We start from the raw sequence: 15,305 nt of genomic DNA on the forward strand, positions 1-15,305 counted from the left end.
CTGCTCCTGCTCCCAGATTTTTTTTTTTTTTTTTTTTTGGTAGATTGTGTGTGTGTTCATGTGTGTGGGTTTAACTTTCTGGACACTTTCTTAAGGAGATGAAGGAAGGAGGGGAGAGTGCAGGCATAGAGGAAATCGCCCGGAGAGCTGATGGCAAAGGGCAGCCGAGCTGGAGAAGGCTGCCGGATCATCTACATCAGATTACAGCTGAGTCCTCTCCCCGGTCCATTCCCCTTCCCTCGGCCCCTCCTCTCCTGCTGTCAAATCTGCAGGGAGATTGCCTCGGGGAGGGGAGCCCAGAATGGCAGCTGCAGCTGGGAATTAGGCCAGCAGACCCAGAAGGGGAAGCAGGCTAGTTTGGGCCCCCAAAGCCAGGATGCCTCCCAGCTTCCAACCTTATGTGTGCATTCACACACACACACACACACACACACACACGCGGGCTCAGGGACAAACACGCATCTTAATCGCCCCCGGCCATCGCAGCTGGATTGAGAGCAGGCAGCTCCAGTGAGGCCCTGGGAGATCTTGTGACGACTCTCCATCACGCTCCGTTTTTCACACTTGCCTCCTCACGGAAATGGGCTGAGGCTCCAGGGCTGGAAGCACAGCTGAGCCGACGCAGCTCCTTCCTCTCCCTTCACTGTGCGTGGTCTCTCCGACCCAAGGGAAATCAAGAGCCGGCCCTGATGGAGGCAGTGCTGGCACGGCGGGCGGGCGTGAGCGAGCGAGGGCGACAGACCTCCTAATCCTCTGCCTGATCCCCATAGAGGATCTTTCACCGGTTTCCTTGGGGGTGCAGAGAGGCCGCCCTTTGCAAAGCGGTCTTGAAGGTCCCATGAATGAAACTTTTTAGGTAACTGGCACGTCCTCGTCCCTCCAGCTTCCAGCTTTGACGTGAATTCATCTCAAGCCTCAGATGTCACCTCTGTGACCTACAGCCCCAGCCAGATGACCCAGGAGAGGAAGCGTCCCCGCTTCCCTGCACCCGGCTTTTCCCAGCAGGGGGCACCAGAGATAGGCTGGGAAGCCGCGCTCTTCCCAGGCCCTGAGGCAAAACCCTTTACACGCACGGCTGAAAGAGTTCCGGTCCAGAGAGGCTCCTCTCGCAGGAGTTTTTGTCCAGTTTTGGGTGGCTGGTCAGAGCTCCCGTTAGGGGAAGACGGGTGGGGACGCGGCCCAGAAGGTGCCACAGGCCAGCTCCCAGGGAGCAGGGGAGGGAGGTCCCTGGATAGCTTGTGAGGACCGTGCTGCTGCCGACGATGGAATGGTTTAATCGGGGGGAGTCGCTCAGCAGCCTGGTGAGCACCCCCTGAGGACAGAAGGAGGAGCCTGGGGGGGGCTGGGGGGGCGCTGCTACACTTAAAGGGCAGGAAAGGGGGTGAAGGTGCTGCCGGGGAGCTGGTATGGGAAGAGCCAACAAAAATGCCTTCTTCAAAGACCTGTTCCTCGGAAACAGAGCGTGAAGGCAGGGTCGTGGGAAGAGAAACGGACTCAGATGGATGCGAAGGATCTGGAGGTCTGGGGTTGAGTCCTGGCTCCGCGGCTCCTGAGTGCTCACATGGCGGCCCTCAGTGCCCTCGCCTGGTGATAAGGTGCGTGTGGGGAAAGCGCGTGGCACAGGACAGGTACTGGATAAGGAATTATTAAAACGGAAGAAGGAAGTATCATTTGTCCCACGTGCTCGGCTCTGCGAAAGTTGTGGGAACAAGATATACACGGTCCCTGCTTTCAGGGAGCTCACATTCTGGCAGGCGGGCAGGAGATATTAAAGGGCTATCAACATACTTAATCTCAGTTCAGGTAAATGCTCTGAAGGAGAAACACAAACACTCTGAGAATGTGAGACAGGGGTCTGACTTAGTATAGAGGGAGCAGGAAAGACTTGTAGACAAAATGTAGAACACTGACCATCTGCAGACTCTTTTGAAAAGCTAGGTCTCACCGCGGACCCCAGAGGGGAGATGAGTTAGGCTCCAGGTACAAATCCAATTCATATGAACTAAATGGGTGTATACATGAAAAGGCAGCACAGTGTGAAGCAGGGGGTCTGAATGCTGGCTGCAGACTAGAATCACTAGGGACCGTCCCCAGAGATGCTGATGGAGTAGGTGTAGGTGAGCCCCGGACGCTGCTGTTGTTTAATACTCCAGGTGATCCTAACCTGCAGCCAGTGTTGAGAACCACTGATCTAGAGGTAAAGAGCTCAGCATACAGAGTCAGACAGACCTGCGTTCAAATCTTGCCGACCTGCCTACCAACCATGTGACCTTGAGGACTTCTTAATCTTTCTGAGCCTCAGTTTCTGTATTTATAAAGTGGATACTCTAATAACCCTTCCTTCATAGGACTCTTGTGAGGAGTTAATGAGATAATACATGCAAAGGGCTTGGCACAGTTCCAGGCACATAGAAGGTGCCCCTTCCCCTGCCCGGTGGCGACGTTAGTCCTAAAGGGCCCAGCAGGGCCTCCATTCACTCAGCAGGGCACCCACAGGCTCAGACCTGGTGACTCCTGCCCCCCGCAGGCCAGTCCAGAGCACAGCACCCATTTGTCGACCTTGGGATATGCCTCTGTCCTTAGAGACAAGGAGACAGGAGACAGCAAAACCAGGCCCTTGTGGAAAAGTCCATGCACTTGGAAGAAATCCCATCCTTCTTTAGCGAAGAGGGTGCTGACACCAGCTTGAGGCTTAAGGGCAGCCAGGGATTCGGGATTCCAACCCAGAGCTTGCTTAATCTATTTTAGGTTGAACAGATGGGGTGTGTGGTGGTTCTGTGTGACGGGAGTAACTACTGATCTTGAGGAGGCAGATGGCTTGACCTTTGGCAGAAAATTTCACAGAGGGCTGAATGGTGGGGGCTTCCCTAAGGAGTAAAGCACATCCCATGGCCCCGCCTCCCCATCCCTATGCACTGTGGCAGCAGCCCCTGGGCCTCCAGAAGCCACACTTAAAGTTCTGGAATGGAATAATAGGATCAGAGGGATGAGAAGGATAAACCCATTGCTGATTATTCCTGATTAGGAGGGAGGCTGGCTTTGGGCCCTGATCAGTCCTGGCACCAGCATTTGAACTTGGATGGCAGCCCAGTGTTAAGACACTTGGGGAAAGCTGGGTCGTAACCTGAGAAGTGCTTTGTGGATGCTTCTGACAAATAGGAAACACGCTTCTGTGACTTTCCACCGGCCAGCATGGTGTGGCACTGGCAGGTTGTTTGGAGACAGACCCACCACATCACAGTCCTGCCATTTACTTACACTGTGACCCTTGGACAAGCCACTTCCCCTTTCTTGAGCCTGTTTCCTCATCTCTAAAATGGGGCAAGATAATGCTAAGTTTCACAGGTTGCTATGAAGATAAGATAATGAGAAGATACTTTGTCCGTTGTTTACTGGGCTCTAGACAGAGGTTGAAAGTGCCAATGTTGCTTTTGCAAAACCTACGAACTGGCACCAAGTGATTCCTATCATCTATGATTGATCTCAACCACAAACTGACCTTCTCTTCCCCTTCCCCAGGACCCAGAGAAAGGCCACAGGGACTCCCAGCCCTCTCAGAGAGCAGTAGGGAGTGACTTGGCTGGACAGGAGTAAGTAATATACACAAGCCATCATTCTAGGCACACAGGCCTAGTGCACTTGAATCCATTAGGATCCGAACTGTATGGTTCCTCTCCCTCATCTAAGCTATAGGAACCAAGAAACTGAAGTCCAGAGGCTGGAGATTCATTCATTCACGCATTAAATACCTTGATCCTCTTACGTACAAAGCAGTTTGGGAATTGGGCTAGCCTACTCAAATCAGAAGAGATGTCTCTATAGTGAAAGAAAGGGGAAGGATGGGACGGAGCTATGGGTTTTTTTCCTCTTTGCCTTGTCTACAAGAGGTGCTTCTTCCCAAACTTAGGGTAAGGAACAGAAAGACTATTCTTAAAATAGTTTTCCAAGACCCAGTGCCAAGAGTTGCCCCCAAGTCATGCCTATTCTGAGTTAATTTCTGATACCACATCTTCTCTCTAGGCAGCTGGGTGGCTTGTCCTTAGCTGGCCACAAAGAGGGTACTAGAGGAGGTCCTTTGTCATTCAGCTCCTTTTTTTTTTTTAATTTATTTAATTTATTTATTTTGGCTGCATTGGGTCTTCATTGCTGCTCGCGGGCTTTCCCTAGTTGCAGCGAGCGGGGGCTACTCTTCGTTGCGGTGCGCAGGCTTCTCATTGCGGTGGCCTCTCTTTGTTGCGGAGCACGGGCTCTAGGCACGCGGGCTTCAGTAGTCGTGGCATGCGGGCTCAGTAGTTGTGGCGCACGGGCTTAGTTGCTCCACAGCATGTGGGATCTTCCTGGACCAGGGCTCAAACCCGTGTCCCCTGCATTGGCAGGTGGATTCTTAACCACTGCGCCACCAGGGAAGTCCCTCAGCTCCTTCTTTTAATGGCCTTCCTCACTTGGCTCAGAGACAGCTTTCAAACTACCTGACGCAGGCCCTCGTTCTGACAATTACTCTATTAATAATAGTATTAATGAAGCCTGTGCCCTTTTCCAGCACTCACTCTGAGCCAGCCCATTTGACATCCTTAATTTTGTATAACCCTCATAAGAGCTCTGCAAGGTAGTTTTTTGTCAATCTTATTTCTGGACGAAGAAACTCAGACCAGAGAGAGAAAATAACAGGCCCAAGGTCACAGCAATAGGAAGTAACATTGCTGGGACTGGAACCTGCAGCTCTGTCTCCTAAGCCACCGTCCCATGCCTTAGCCTCAAAACCACACCGTCTCCCTGCAGGCAGTAAGGATGCTCTGTGAGGTCACTGGAAGAACCCTAATTCCTGTTACCCCTAATGAAGGAGTCCACCTTGGTACCTTCAGTGTCACTTTGGCCCCTGGCCCTCCCTGACTATATTACAAATGGAAAGAAGTTCTGACACAGTCCTTGGTAGTTAATCAACAAAAACAACAATAATAATAACTAACATCCATAGACCCTTGCTCTGGGCCAAGCTCTGTGCATATCTCCATAACCCCTTTAATTTCCCCCGAAAATCCATTGAGATACTATGATTATCCCTATTTTGCAGATGAAGAAACATAGGCTTACTGAGGTCAAACGATTCACTGAAGGTTAAAAAAAAAAAAAAAAAAAGGAACTTGGGAGACATGAAAAATATACTTCCCCAGGGCTATATTTTGCCCAAAGCAGATCCTATCTGAAAGTTTCTATATTCAGAACCTCATTTCCCTTCTCTTTGTCCTGACCCTGTCTCTAAGGACAGAAATCTCAATGCAAAGAGAAGGGAGGGAAAGCCTAATTCCTGCAGGAGACTGGAGACTCTGACACAAAGTCCCAGGCCGGGTTTTGTTGCTGTTGCTGTTGCTGGAGCAGATGCCTTAGAGCCATCAGCAAGAAGGCCAGACGGGATGTGCCCAGCTTTAAAGAGAAAGCCTGAAGCTCCAGGGGCAAGAGCTTCCAGAGGGAGGTAGTAAATATTTGATGGGACCTTCCAGTTCTTCCTGACTCAGGTGACCCTGGTGACATTTCAGAACATGGGGCTGGAGAACAGCCTTCATTTTATGACTGAGAAAGTAGAAGAAGGAAGAAAAGCACATGAGCTGAAATGCTCTGAGCTCACAAAGGGCCCAGGCAGGCAACTTCGGCAAGACTGGAAAGAAAGGGCCCTTTTTCCAGAAACAAAGTCAGATCACCGGCAAACTAAATAACCAGAAAGTGTGTGATCCTGGGCCAATGACCAACCCTTCCAAACTGCTAGATTGTAAGCTCCAAAATAGCCAGAACCCCGGCTATCCTGTCCACTTTCATCTCCATAGTGCCCAGCAAATGCCTGGGCAAAGTAGGCGATCAAAATACATTTGATAAATGGATGAAAAGTTGTCACCAATTCAACGACACAGTATCCCTTTTGCAATCCAGACCACTCCTGCCCTAACACCTGACACCCCCTCACTAATACAGAAGCCACCGCAGTCAACTCTTCAACACATCACTGCACTAACTTTCACAGCTCTGCATTCAAATCTCTACTCTGGAGAACCGTTTCCAGATAACTTGGCTAACGAGGGCTCCTGGCAGGAACAAAGCCACACTGCTGCCCTATCACGCCACCACAGCAGCCCCGTGCAACCCGAGTCTACGTGCAGCTGCCTTCATGTCAGACCTCCACCGGCATCAGCCACTGCAGAGTAGTATTTTGAAAAGGAATGTGCAGATCTGAAGCAAAACACGCACGGCCTCCTTGGAGTTCTGATCCAGCATGGCAAGCCAGGAGCTTGAAACGGCTTCTTTACGCTACATCCTAGCACAGAAACGCACAAGCCCCACCTTCGCCCACACACCACGCAAACACTCTGATCAGACCTGTGTTACACCCCTCCTCGGCTGCCGCAGAACTGTGTCCATGCTGTGCCAACGAGTTTGACTTAATTATGGACTCAGAACTAGAGGAAATCCTGGCTTTGCTCAGGAGTTCACAGGTTCCTTTCTGCTGAGCCTCTCTCCCCAGCAGCACAGCCCCTAACTGTAGACCTGGATTATGACCACGGGGCCATTTTTAAAGGGCAGATGCCCAGCTGCTTGGGGTTCTTGAGAGAAAATAAACAAAACGAGCCACTCATGACCCCTTAGTGACCTTTCTGACCCTAGAATACACACTAACTCAGACTAGGGGTCTCTGGGTGTTATTCGATGTCCCACAACTCGACAACTGCCCACTACTGTCTTAATCGCATCTCTAGATGACAACCTCCTTAAAATACCCCCAAAGTTCCAGTTTGAGCCATAGCTCTGCACATCCCTCCATGCCTACCCAGACACTTCTCTTTTCTCATATTTTTAGCTCTCCTAACTTTTCCCAGGTCTTTGGGGCCACCACAGGCAATGGCTAGGGTCCCTCATCCCCAAGCAAAGCTGTGTACCCCGAGGTCCCCACTCTTGATCCCCACACTCCATGCCCATTGCTCTCTTGGGTCGCTCATTGGCCGTCTTGGCCAGAGGCCGGAGGAGTGGGTTTGGCGCCACCTGCTCGGAGCACCCCTCCTTGACCCCTGCAAATTTCCAGGCGGTTTGTGGAGGTCGCTCCCGTCCAGGACTGGCTCATTCTGGCAAGTGGAGGGAAGCTAGGCGGTGGGGCCTCGCCCTGAAGACGCCCGGAGCGTGGACAGCGCACAGGGTGCTGAATCAGGCACGGGGGAGGAGGCGCGCGGGCTAGGGCGCCGGGCGGCGGGAGGACCAGAGGAGCGTGACCCGGGGACCCGCGGGCAGCGGGAGGAGGGCTGTGGGCGCGCAGCCGCGGCAGGGTCCCGAGCGTCTCTCCAGGGAGCAGGCGGGAGGCGCGGCCCTTACCTGGCCGAAGGCGGAGCTGAGCATGGGGCGCAGCTGGTGGAGGAACGGGTCTGCCTCGGACGCGGCGGCTGGAGCGGAGTCCCCGCGACCCGGGGCTCGTAGAGAGCCCCGGAGGCCGAGCGCCGGGGACAGCCCCCGTTCCTCCCCATCCCGCCCGCGGGCCGGCGGCAGCGGCGACGGCGGCGAAGGTCGGGACGCCGCGGCCGGCGGCGCCTCCCGGGGCCTGCAGTGCGCCTGGGGGAGCCCGCGCCGGCTCCCCCGCGCGCCCTCCTCTCGCGGCGCCGGCCGGCACAGGGGCCTCCGCGAACTGGGGTCCCCGGACGGCGGCGGCGTGCCCGGGCAGGGGCCGGGCAGCCGGCGGCTGGACAGCACTGGCTCCCGGGCAGGGCCGTGGCGGGGAGCCCGGCTGCCCCCGCTCGCCGCCGCCGCCTTCAGCAGCGACGTCTTGGACTCGCTTTTAGCGATGTGCGAGCTCATCGCGGCGGGGCCCGCGCTCGCATGGCCCGGCGGGGGCGGAGCGGTGCGGCGCGGCGCTGGGCCCCCGGCGGGCAGAGAGCGGGGCGCCCGGCGGGAGCCGAGCCCGAGGACGCGCTGGAGGCGGGCGCCGTCCCCCGGCCGCTTAAATGCGGCCCCGTCGCCGCCGCCCATGTGACAGCGCAGCCTCTACGCCTGGAGCCCCGAGCTCCCCGGCGGCTGGCGGTGCGAATCTGGGGGGGCCGCCGGCTGTCCCAGAAGAGCCCACCCCCGGCTCCCCGGCTGCCCAGGTACCGCCGCGCCCCGCCCCTTGCCCCGCCCCGCGCTCGAGGAGCCCCGCTTCCCGGCGGCCCCTGGCGGCTGAGGGGGCGCTGCGGCGCGTAGCCGGGAGCGCCGGGAGCGCGAGGGAAGGGGCTTGGCGAAGGGCCCCAGAGATGCCCAGACCTTGGTGGCGCCGGCAGTCCCCCTTAACACGCCCGGAGGTTCCCAAATGACCCAGAACCGCCAGAACGTCCAGAAATGCTGGCGGGGTTCACCGTCCACGGGGTACAACTTTGGAAACGATGACGAGAGAGGTGAAGGAAGTAAACTCAAGACCCAAGGAGGATGAAAGCACGCTATGCATGACACCACCACTACAAAGCCCAGAGCCAGAACGGCGGGGAAGGACACTGCTGGAAGGAAAGACTCCACTCTATGGAGGCTTCACCCACTCCCAGTACCCTGGAGTGGGACCAGGACGACTCTGGTGAAGCAGCCACAGGATGTTCAGTTCTCAGAACAGAAGCCAGGTGGTATCCACTTAACCTGGGCTTTGCAGGGTCTGGTGATGCTCAAGTCTCAGGTAAGACCCATTTGCTGCCCCTCCACCTCTTGTCCCCCCTCTCACCCTCTTGCCCTTCTAGATGTTAAAGAAATTCCTGCTCTTGGTAGGCAGCCAGGAAGTCACACAGGCCTGGTTTGAATCTCAAACCCCAGCTCTGCCACTTACCATCTGGGTAACTTGGGCAAGTGTCATCAGCCTCTCTCAACCTTGTTTTCCTCTTCTGTAAAATGCAGATAATAATCATAACTAACTTCTCTTTGACATCCGATGACACCATCGGATAAAAGGCCTAGTCTAGTGTTTGCAACACGGCCGCACGTGCAGTTAAGCTAGTTCCCTTCCCTCTGCGCCTATGAGGCCCCATCCCCTACTCTTGTTTAGTAATGGGGTACTGGAGATTTGAAGGAGTGGGGTGTGAACCTCCCAGGCTCTCCCTGTTCTGGTCTCTGGCCCTGATGCCATCCATGCAGGAGAATAGGGCAAGTCTGGTCACCGCTTGGCCTCAATAGAAGGACAGATGGACAGATGCTACACTTCACTCATGCCAGGGGTTCATCCTTCTCTGCACTGTCTGCATATGCAGACATATCATTCCATATGCAAGGAATTAAGAAAAACAGGATGGGTGGGAAAAACAACTGCCCAGAGGCCAAAGCGAACAAGGGAAGTTCCTCTTGCTCTCCAGCAATTGTTCCCCAGCTCACCTACTCTCAGGGGCTGAATTGCCACATCAAAGCCTGGGAGTTTAGGAACTCCCAGGTTCCTAAAGCACAAATACTGAGGCTGGCTGGGGTGCAGTAGCCCTGAAGCCTCATTGCCATGTCCACTCTCTCGGAGTCTGAGGTCAATCAGTGTCTTACCTGTTCCAGCCCTGAGAATAATCAGTGTTGGGCAGGATTAACAACAAATGTACATTCTGGATAAATCACAGGAGATAAAGTACCTTATCCGAATCCCCCAGGAGCTTTTGAAAGCAGTGGGCTGAAGGGTATCTAAATCCCCACTGTGCCCCTCTTGGTGAGCTTTCTGAAATTCCCTAAATATTCTTGGGCAAGACCTCAGTCAGAGACTAGTTTCTAAAAAAGTGAAGAACTTGGTTACATCACCTATGAACTTAGAGTAAATAAAACAAATCAAAATTATGTTCGTGGAGCAAATGGATGAAACACATGCCTCCAGATCCTGGATTATCGTGGATATAGGCCAAGATGCCATTTCATTTGTAAAATTCGTTAATTTGGTCATTTACTTAACAAATCCATCTAGAACCAGGCACTGTGTTAGGCACCTGGGATACACAGATTCATCCATTCATTCCACAAACACTTGAGTGCCTGTTGTTTGCCAGGCACTGTGTTAGGTACCAGGGACACGTTGGTGAACAAAACAAAGTCTGTATCCCTAGCAACAAATGAACAACTAGAGATGCACAGATAATTAATAGTGACCAGCTGGTGGTTTAGTGCCGTGAAGAGATTAAAAGCAGGTAGGAGAGGAGGGCTTAATGGAGGGTGCTATCTTAGCTGGTGATTAGGGAGGGCCTTTCTAAGGAGGGGATGTTTGAGCAGAGGTCATAATGAAGGAAGGGAGCGAGGCAGGCATATATCCAGGGGAAGCAATTTTCTGGCAGAGGGGAGACAGTTCAAAAGTCCCAAGGAGGGAATGAGCACAGTCACAGAGAAGCAGAGACCAGTGGGGCTGGCATGAGCAAGGGGGAGAGTGATAGAGATGAAACTGGTGAGGAAGGCAGGGGCCAGAGAGTCCAGGGCTTTGGGGTTTTGTTGTTGTTGTTTGTTTGTTTTTTGGTCATGCGGCATGCGGAACTTCCCCGACCAGGGATCGAACCCGTGCCCCCTGCATTGGAAGCACGGAGTCTTAACCACTGGACCACCATGGAAGTCCTCTGGAAGTCCAATTTGGTTTTTTTTTAAGTGTCAAGGGAAACCACTAGCAGGTCTGTAGTAGAGGCGAGGCATCTGGTTGTTTACATTGTTTGAGGAGCATTGGCGGCTTTGCAGCAAGTCCATTGCTGGATGGCGGTGTGGCAAGGGGGAGACGGTCGGGTGCTGTCGTGTGGCACAGGCGAGAGAGGGTGGTGGTTTGGACTAGCTTGATAGTGGGGGAGGCGGGAAGGAGTGGTCAGATTCAGGAGATGTGTAAAGAATCACGGTACGATTCAGTTCCTGCTCTCCGGGAATTTGCAAAAACAAAAAAGAGAGGATAAACCCCGCTATAATATAATGGGTAGCATGCAATAAGGGAAGGACGAGCAGGCTTATATGGGAGCGCCAAAGTGGAACCCTTACGGGAGTTGGAGAAGCATCAGAGAGGGTGACATTTGAGCTGCGTTTTGAAGAAGTGAAATTCCACCAGGTGAATAAGGAAGGTAAAAGGAAGGTCATTCCAGGCAGGCGGGACAGCTTTGGTGAAGGCTTGGGAGTGTGAACCTGCAGAGGGTGTTTGGAAACTATCTAACGGTTTGGCGGGGCAGGGGGATAAGGGCTGGAAGACAGGCCTGGAAAGGTGGTTGGAACCAGACCATGAAGGCTCTGGAATGTGATATTCAGGAGTCTGTCCTTTATTCTACAGACAACAGAGAGTCCTCGAAGGTTTTATGAGTGTATATAGGACATAAGCAGAACTGTGTTTTTGAAGATCATGCTGATGTATCGTGGAGTAAACTAAAAGGACACTGAAGGCAGGACCAACCAGGAAATTAGGTTCATTTATGTAACAAAATGCTTGAGTGCCCACCATGTGCTAGGCATTGGGAACAGAGCAGTAAATAAGGGAACATCATGCCTTTCTTTATGGATTGTAAGCCTGATGGGGAGGTAATAAGGCCTAAATGTAGAGGCTGGGTCAGATTCAGGAAATATTTCAGAAATGTCACTGTTAAGACATGGGAAGTTCTGCACGTGGAAAATGAGAATGGCTTGCCTCTCTGATTATTGCTATAATGGGAGTATAGTTACTGCAAGGTGTCCTGCCACGTAGAAATAATTTTTTAAATAATCCTTTTGGATTATACATATTTTTATAGCTTTAAAAGCACTTTCACATAAAGCCTCTCACTTGCCTTTAAATGTTATACAAATTATAATTATTAAGTAATTACATGTTGCTATATTATTTGACTGCAAAACCCTTGGTGAAAGTTATGCAAAAGAAGAGCTGTTTTGGAGTGCTGGAAAGACACAAGGGCAGTGAAATAGAGAAGATGGGTCTGGGACCACGACATTAGTCTAGAGAGAACAGTGTGTTTAGCTATCTTTGCATCTCATTTCTTTCTTTCTTTTTTTTTTTAAATAAATTTATTTATTTATTATTTATTTTTGGCTGTGTTGGGTCTTCGTTGCTGCGCGCGGGCTTTCTGTAGTTGTGGCGAGCGGGGGCTACTCTTCGTTGCGGTGCGTGGGCTTCGCATTGCGGTGGCTTCTCTTGTTGCAGAGCACAGGCTCTAGGCGCGCAGGCTTCAGTAGTTGTGGCACGTGGGCTCAGTAGTTGTGGCTCGCGGGCTCTAGAGCGCAGGCTCAGTAGTTGTGGCGCACGGGCTTAGTTGCTCCGCGGCATGTGGGATCTTCCTGGACCAGGGCTCGAACCCGTGTCCCCTGGATTGGCAGGCGGGTTCTTAACCACTGCGCCACCAGGGAAGTCCCTGTGTCTCATTTCTAAGAGCATCCATTCAGATGAGTAAGTCAGGGTTAAGGGCAAAATTCTTAAAATGTACACGGATCTCTCATTTAAAATACCTCAGTCTGATGATATCATGTCCCTGTAGCAAACTCCTTTAAAAAGTTTTCTGTCCTGAACAGAACCATATGTCACATTCAGAGTCGTGAAAAAGGTGGGGAGCATTTGGACAGCGGTGCTTGGATTACTTCTCCAGGACGTTTCTTGTCTAGCTGGTTCCTTTCTGCCATTGTCAGAATCAAATTCCGTACTTAATCTCTTCCTTGTTTTCAAATGACAAAAATCTCTCTGTTAGGTTTCAGAAAGCTGGGATTACAAAATGTTCTTATGGCTTTAAGTCCTCTGTGGTGATTGGGGAACTCGGGAAAGGATTGGATGAGAATTTTTTTCCAGGGGGTGGGGGGAGGGGACAGTCAGTGGACTGAATAGGGGATTCCTTTTCAGAAATCTGCCTTTGGACTCAAATGTTCATCACTTAAGAGGATTCCAAGATTTTTAAAATAAAATGAAAAGGGATGTGGGTTATAAGAATATATATGCATATGTCAAAACTGAACTGTACATTTGAGACTAGACATCCTGCTGTGTATAAATTATAACTCAATACAAAGAAAAATCAAACAAGCGGGACAGACAGAGCAAAAATAATTAATACTGACAAGTATAACCAACTACCAAACTGTTTTAGGGATATGAATTATGATTTTCAAAATAATGGTGACTGAATTCCATTGGGAAGAGGCTCTGACAGTGAGGCCGAGGTTGTCACGAGCTGATTCCTACGTAGGCCATTAAGCATCCATGGTTTTGGGGGTGCAGTTTGTACCCCTCCTCCTAGCTAGCAAGTTCTATATTTATTTGTTCCCTGGTTTCAAGGGCAAAGGAGAGAAAAAGCATAGATGAGAGAAATTCTATCCCCTACCGATGACTGATTGGTCAGAAGTTACCATCTTCTTTTAAGAACAGCATACCTGATCTCCAAATATTAAATATATCATCATCATCATTCTCATTCAGAATATTCCTTATTTTCTTTCCCTAATCCAAAGCAGTTCTCAGCCTCTCTGAGATCTTGACTGGATACAGGAAGTGAACTCACCCCCCGACCCTCGCCCCGCCATTATTCCTTTAATACTAATGCCACACACCCCTGTACTCTAGCAGTGTAGACACATGCACTCCATATACAATTCACCGGAAGTCACCATTACATCCATACAGTTTCCATCAGCTGAAATGCAACCCATGTTCAGATGACCTAAGGACACTCCAACCACGGTGGCCTCCTTTATTATCTGTCTCCCCCACTAGACTGTATGTTCCATGAAAGCAGAGACAGGGTCTGTTTTATTCACTAGTAGATATCCAGCACCTAGCAAGGTGACCGACACCTAATAGCATAGTAGGTACTCACCTGACATTGAGGGAATGAGTCACAAATTGAAAGAAGCAAAGCATTCATTGTTTTTATAGAAATTAGTTCCCTATGCTTGGACTCAGTGCGGGGCAGGGGATGGAACTGAAAGAAGATTCTACACGATTTGGTTTGTTTTCCTCCTTCAGACAGATCGTTTCTGTCATCTGTATATACAACCTGGATCCTGAGTGACCAGCCAACATAAAGGTACATGTGACCCTCAAGGACCAGCCATGTTTGTGCCACAGGCAGGAGGGCTCTATGCTTTAATTGCCTGGAGGTTCCATCCAAAATCCGAGTCAGCCAACAGTCCAGTCTGTGAGCAGGGCAGTTACATCTGCGGCACTTGGAGTTGAGCCTGGCCCGACACCAAGCAGACCTCCTGGTACCACACGGTTGGAAACAAAGTAGCAAAGGAGGTTCACAGTGCTGCATGGAAAGGTAGAGCTGCTCATGAAATCACCTAGGGACTTCCCTGGCGGTCCAGTGGTTAAGACTTCGAATGCAGGGGGTGCGGGTTTGATCCCTGGTCAGGGAGCTAAGATCCCACATGCCTCGCGCCCAAAAAACCAAAACATAAAAACATAGAAGCAATATTGTAAAAAATTCAATAAAGACTTTAAAAATGATTCACATCAATAAAAAAGAAATCACCTAAAATAAGAGCCTCTCAACAGACTTACGTATTAGCAGAAGGATGGGAGGCACTTGGGAGTGCAAAGATATAACTATTTACCAACTGATATGGACGTATTTCAATATTTTCACAGCCAGAGCATGTCAGCTGATTTCCGGTCCAAAGTATCAGTAGAACTATACCCACCACAGGGTGCTCAAGAAGCCTTTGCTTCCTTGGAAGCTGCCGTTTCCACGTTTTTAGATTAGCTACATAGGCAATATCTTTGCCTGGACATCTAAACATCGTGGTTCTCGCTGACAGGGCCTTGCTGGGAGGCTCCTTCCCTTACAGGGTACCGAGATAATTTTCCTGAAGCAAGGATGACATCACTGGCCTGAAGGCGGATCCAGGCAATTGCCCTATCTGGGGAACAATCATTCCTGCAGGTATGTGACTCACAGAGAGCGAGAGCGAGAGCGAGCGAGCGAGCGAGCGAGAGAGAGAGAGAGAGAGAGAGAGAGAAACAGAGAGAGAGAGAGAGAGAGAAATTCAGAGACCTTATCAAGCAGATCTCTGGTCTCCCAGCTCTGTCACAGCCAGCCCCGTCCCTGGGCTATGTGTAACCCAGCAACAAGGATGGACACGGGGACCAGCTGGATGAGGAAGGTCTGGAGCTAAACTCTCCAAAGATGCTCAGCCTTTAATGGAGGAGGCCTTTTAGAAGAGATCTGGCAAATGCTCTGCCCTGGCAACTTCACTTTCTGTTCTCTTTTTTATCTGCTTTCTGTATTTCCAATTAATCTTGGAATGAGAGCCCAAGGCAAGAAGCCAGCGGTGCCTGAGGAATGCTAAAGAGCAGACTGAGCCAGGGAAACAAATGCCAGCGAGGGACCCCACAGCAAAGAGACAGACACCGTGAGCAACTC

The 15,305-nt window shown here is 51.3% G+C and overlaps 1 protein-coding gene across 3 annotated transcripts in view; it reads right to left on the bottom strand.

The window, feature by feature from the left end:
* The window catches only part of CABP1 (calcium binding protein 1), a 58,429-nt gene that overhangs the window by 14,287 nt on the left and 28,837 nt on the right, over window positions 1-15,305 (bottom strand). The window contains exon 1 of one of the 3 annotated variants that reach the window (XM_082354498.1): window positions 7,351-8,077. The exons of 1 other annotated variant lie outside the window; for it this stretch is intronic. In XM_082354498.1, the coding sequence (XP_082210624.1) occupies window positions 7,351-7,998 (648 nt within the window). In that variant the 5' untranslated portion in view covers window positions 7,999-8,077. Of the gene's footprint in view, window positions 1-7,350; window positions 8,078-15,305 lie in introns of those variants that run through there. One more of the 3 variants, XM_082354499.1, reaches the window with a different exon arrangement.

The sequence above is a fragment of the Balaenoptera borealis genome, assembly GCF_965194805.1.
Source record: "Balaenoptera borealis genome assembly, chromosome: 14".
Classification (NCBI taxonomy): Eukaryota; Metazoa; Chordata; class Mammalia; order Artiodactyla; family Balaenopteridae; genus Balaenoptera; species Balaenoptera borealis.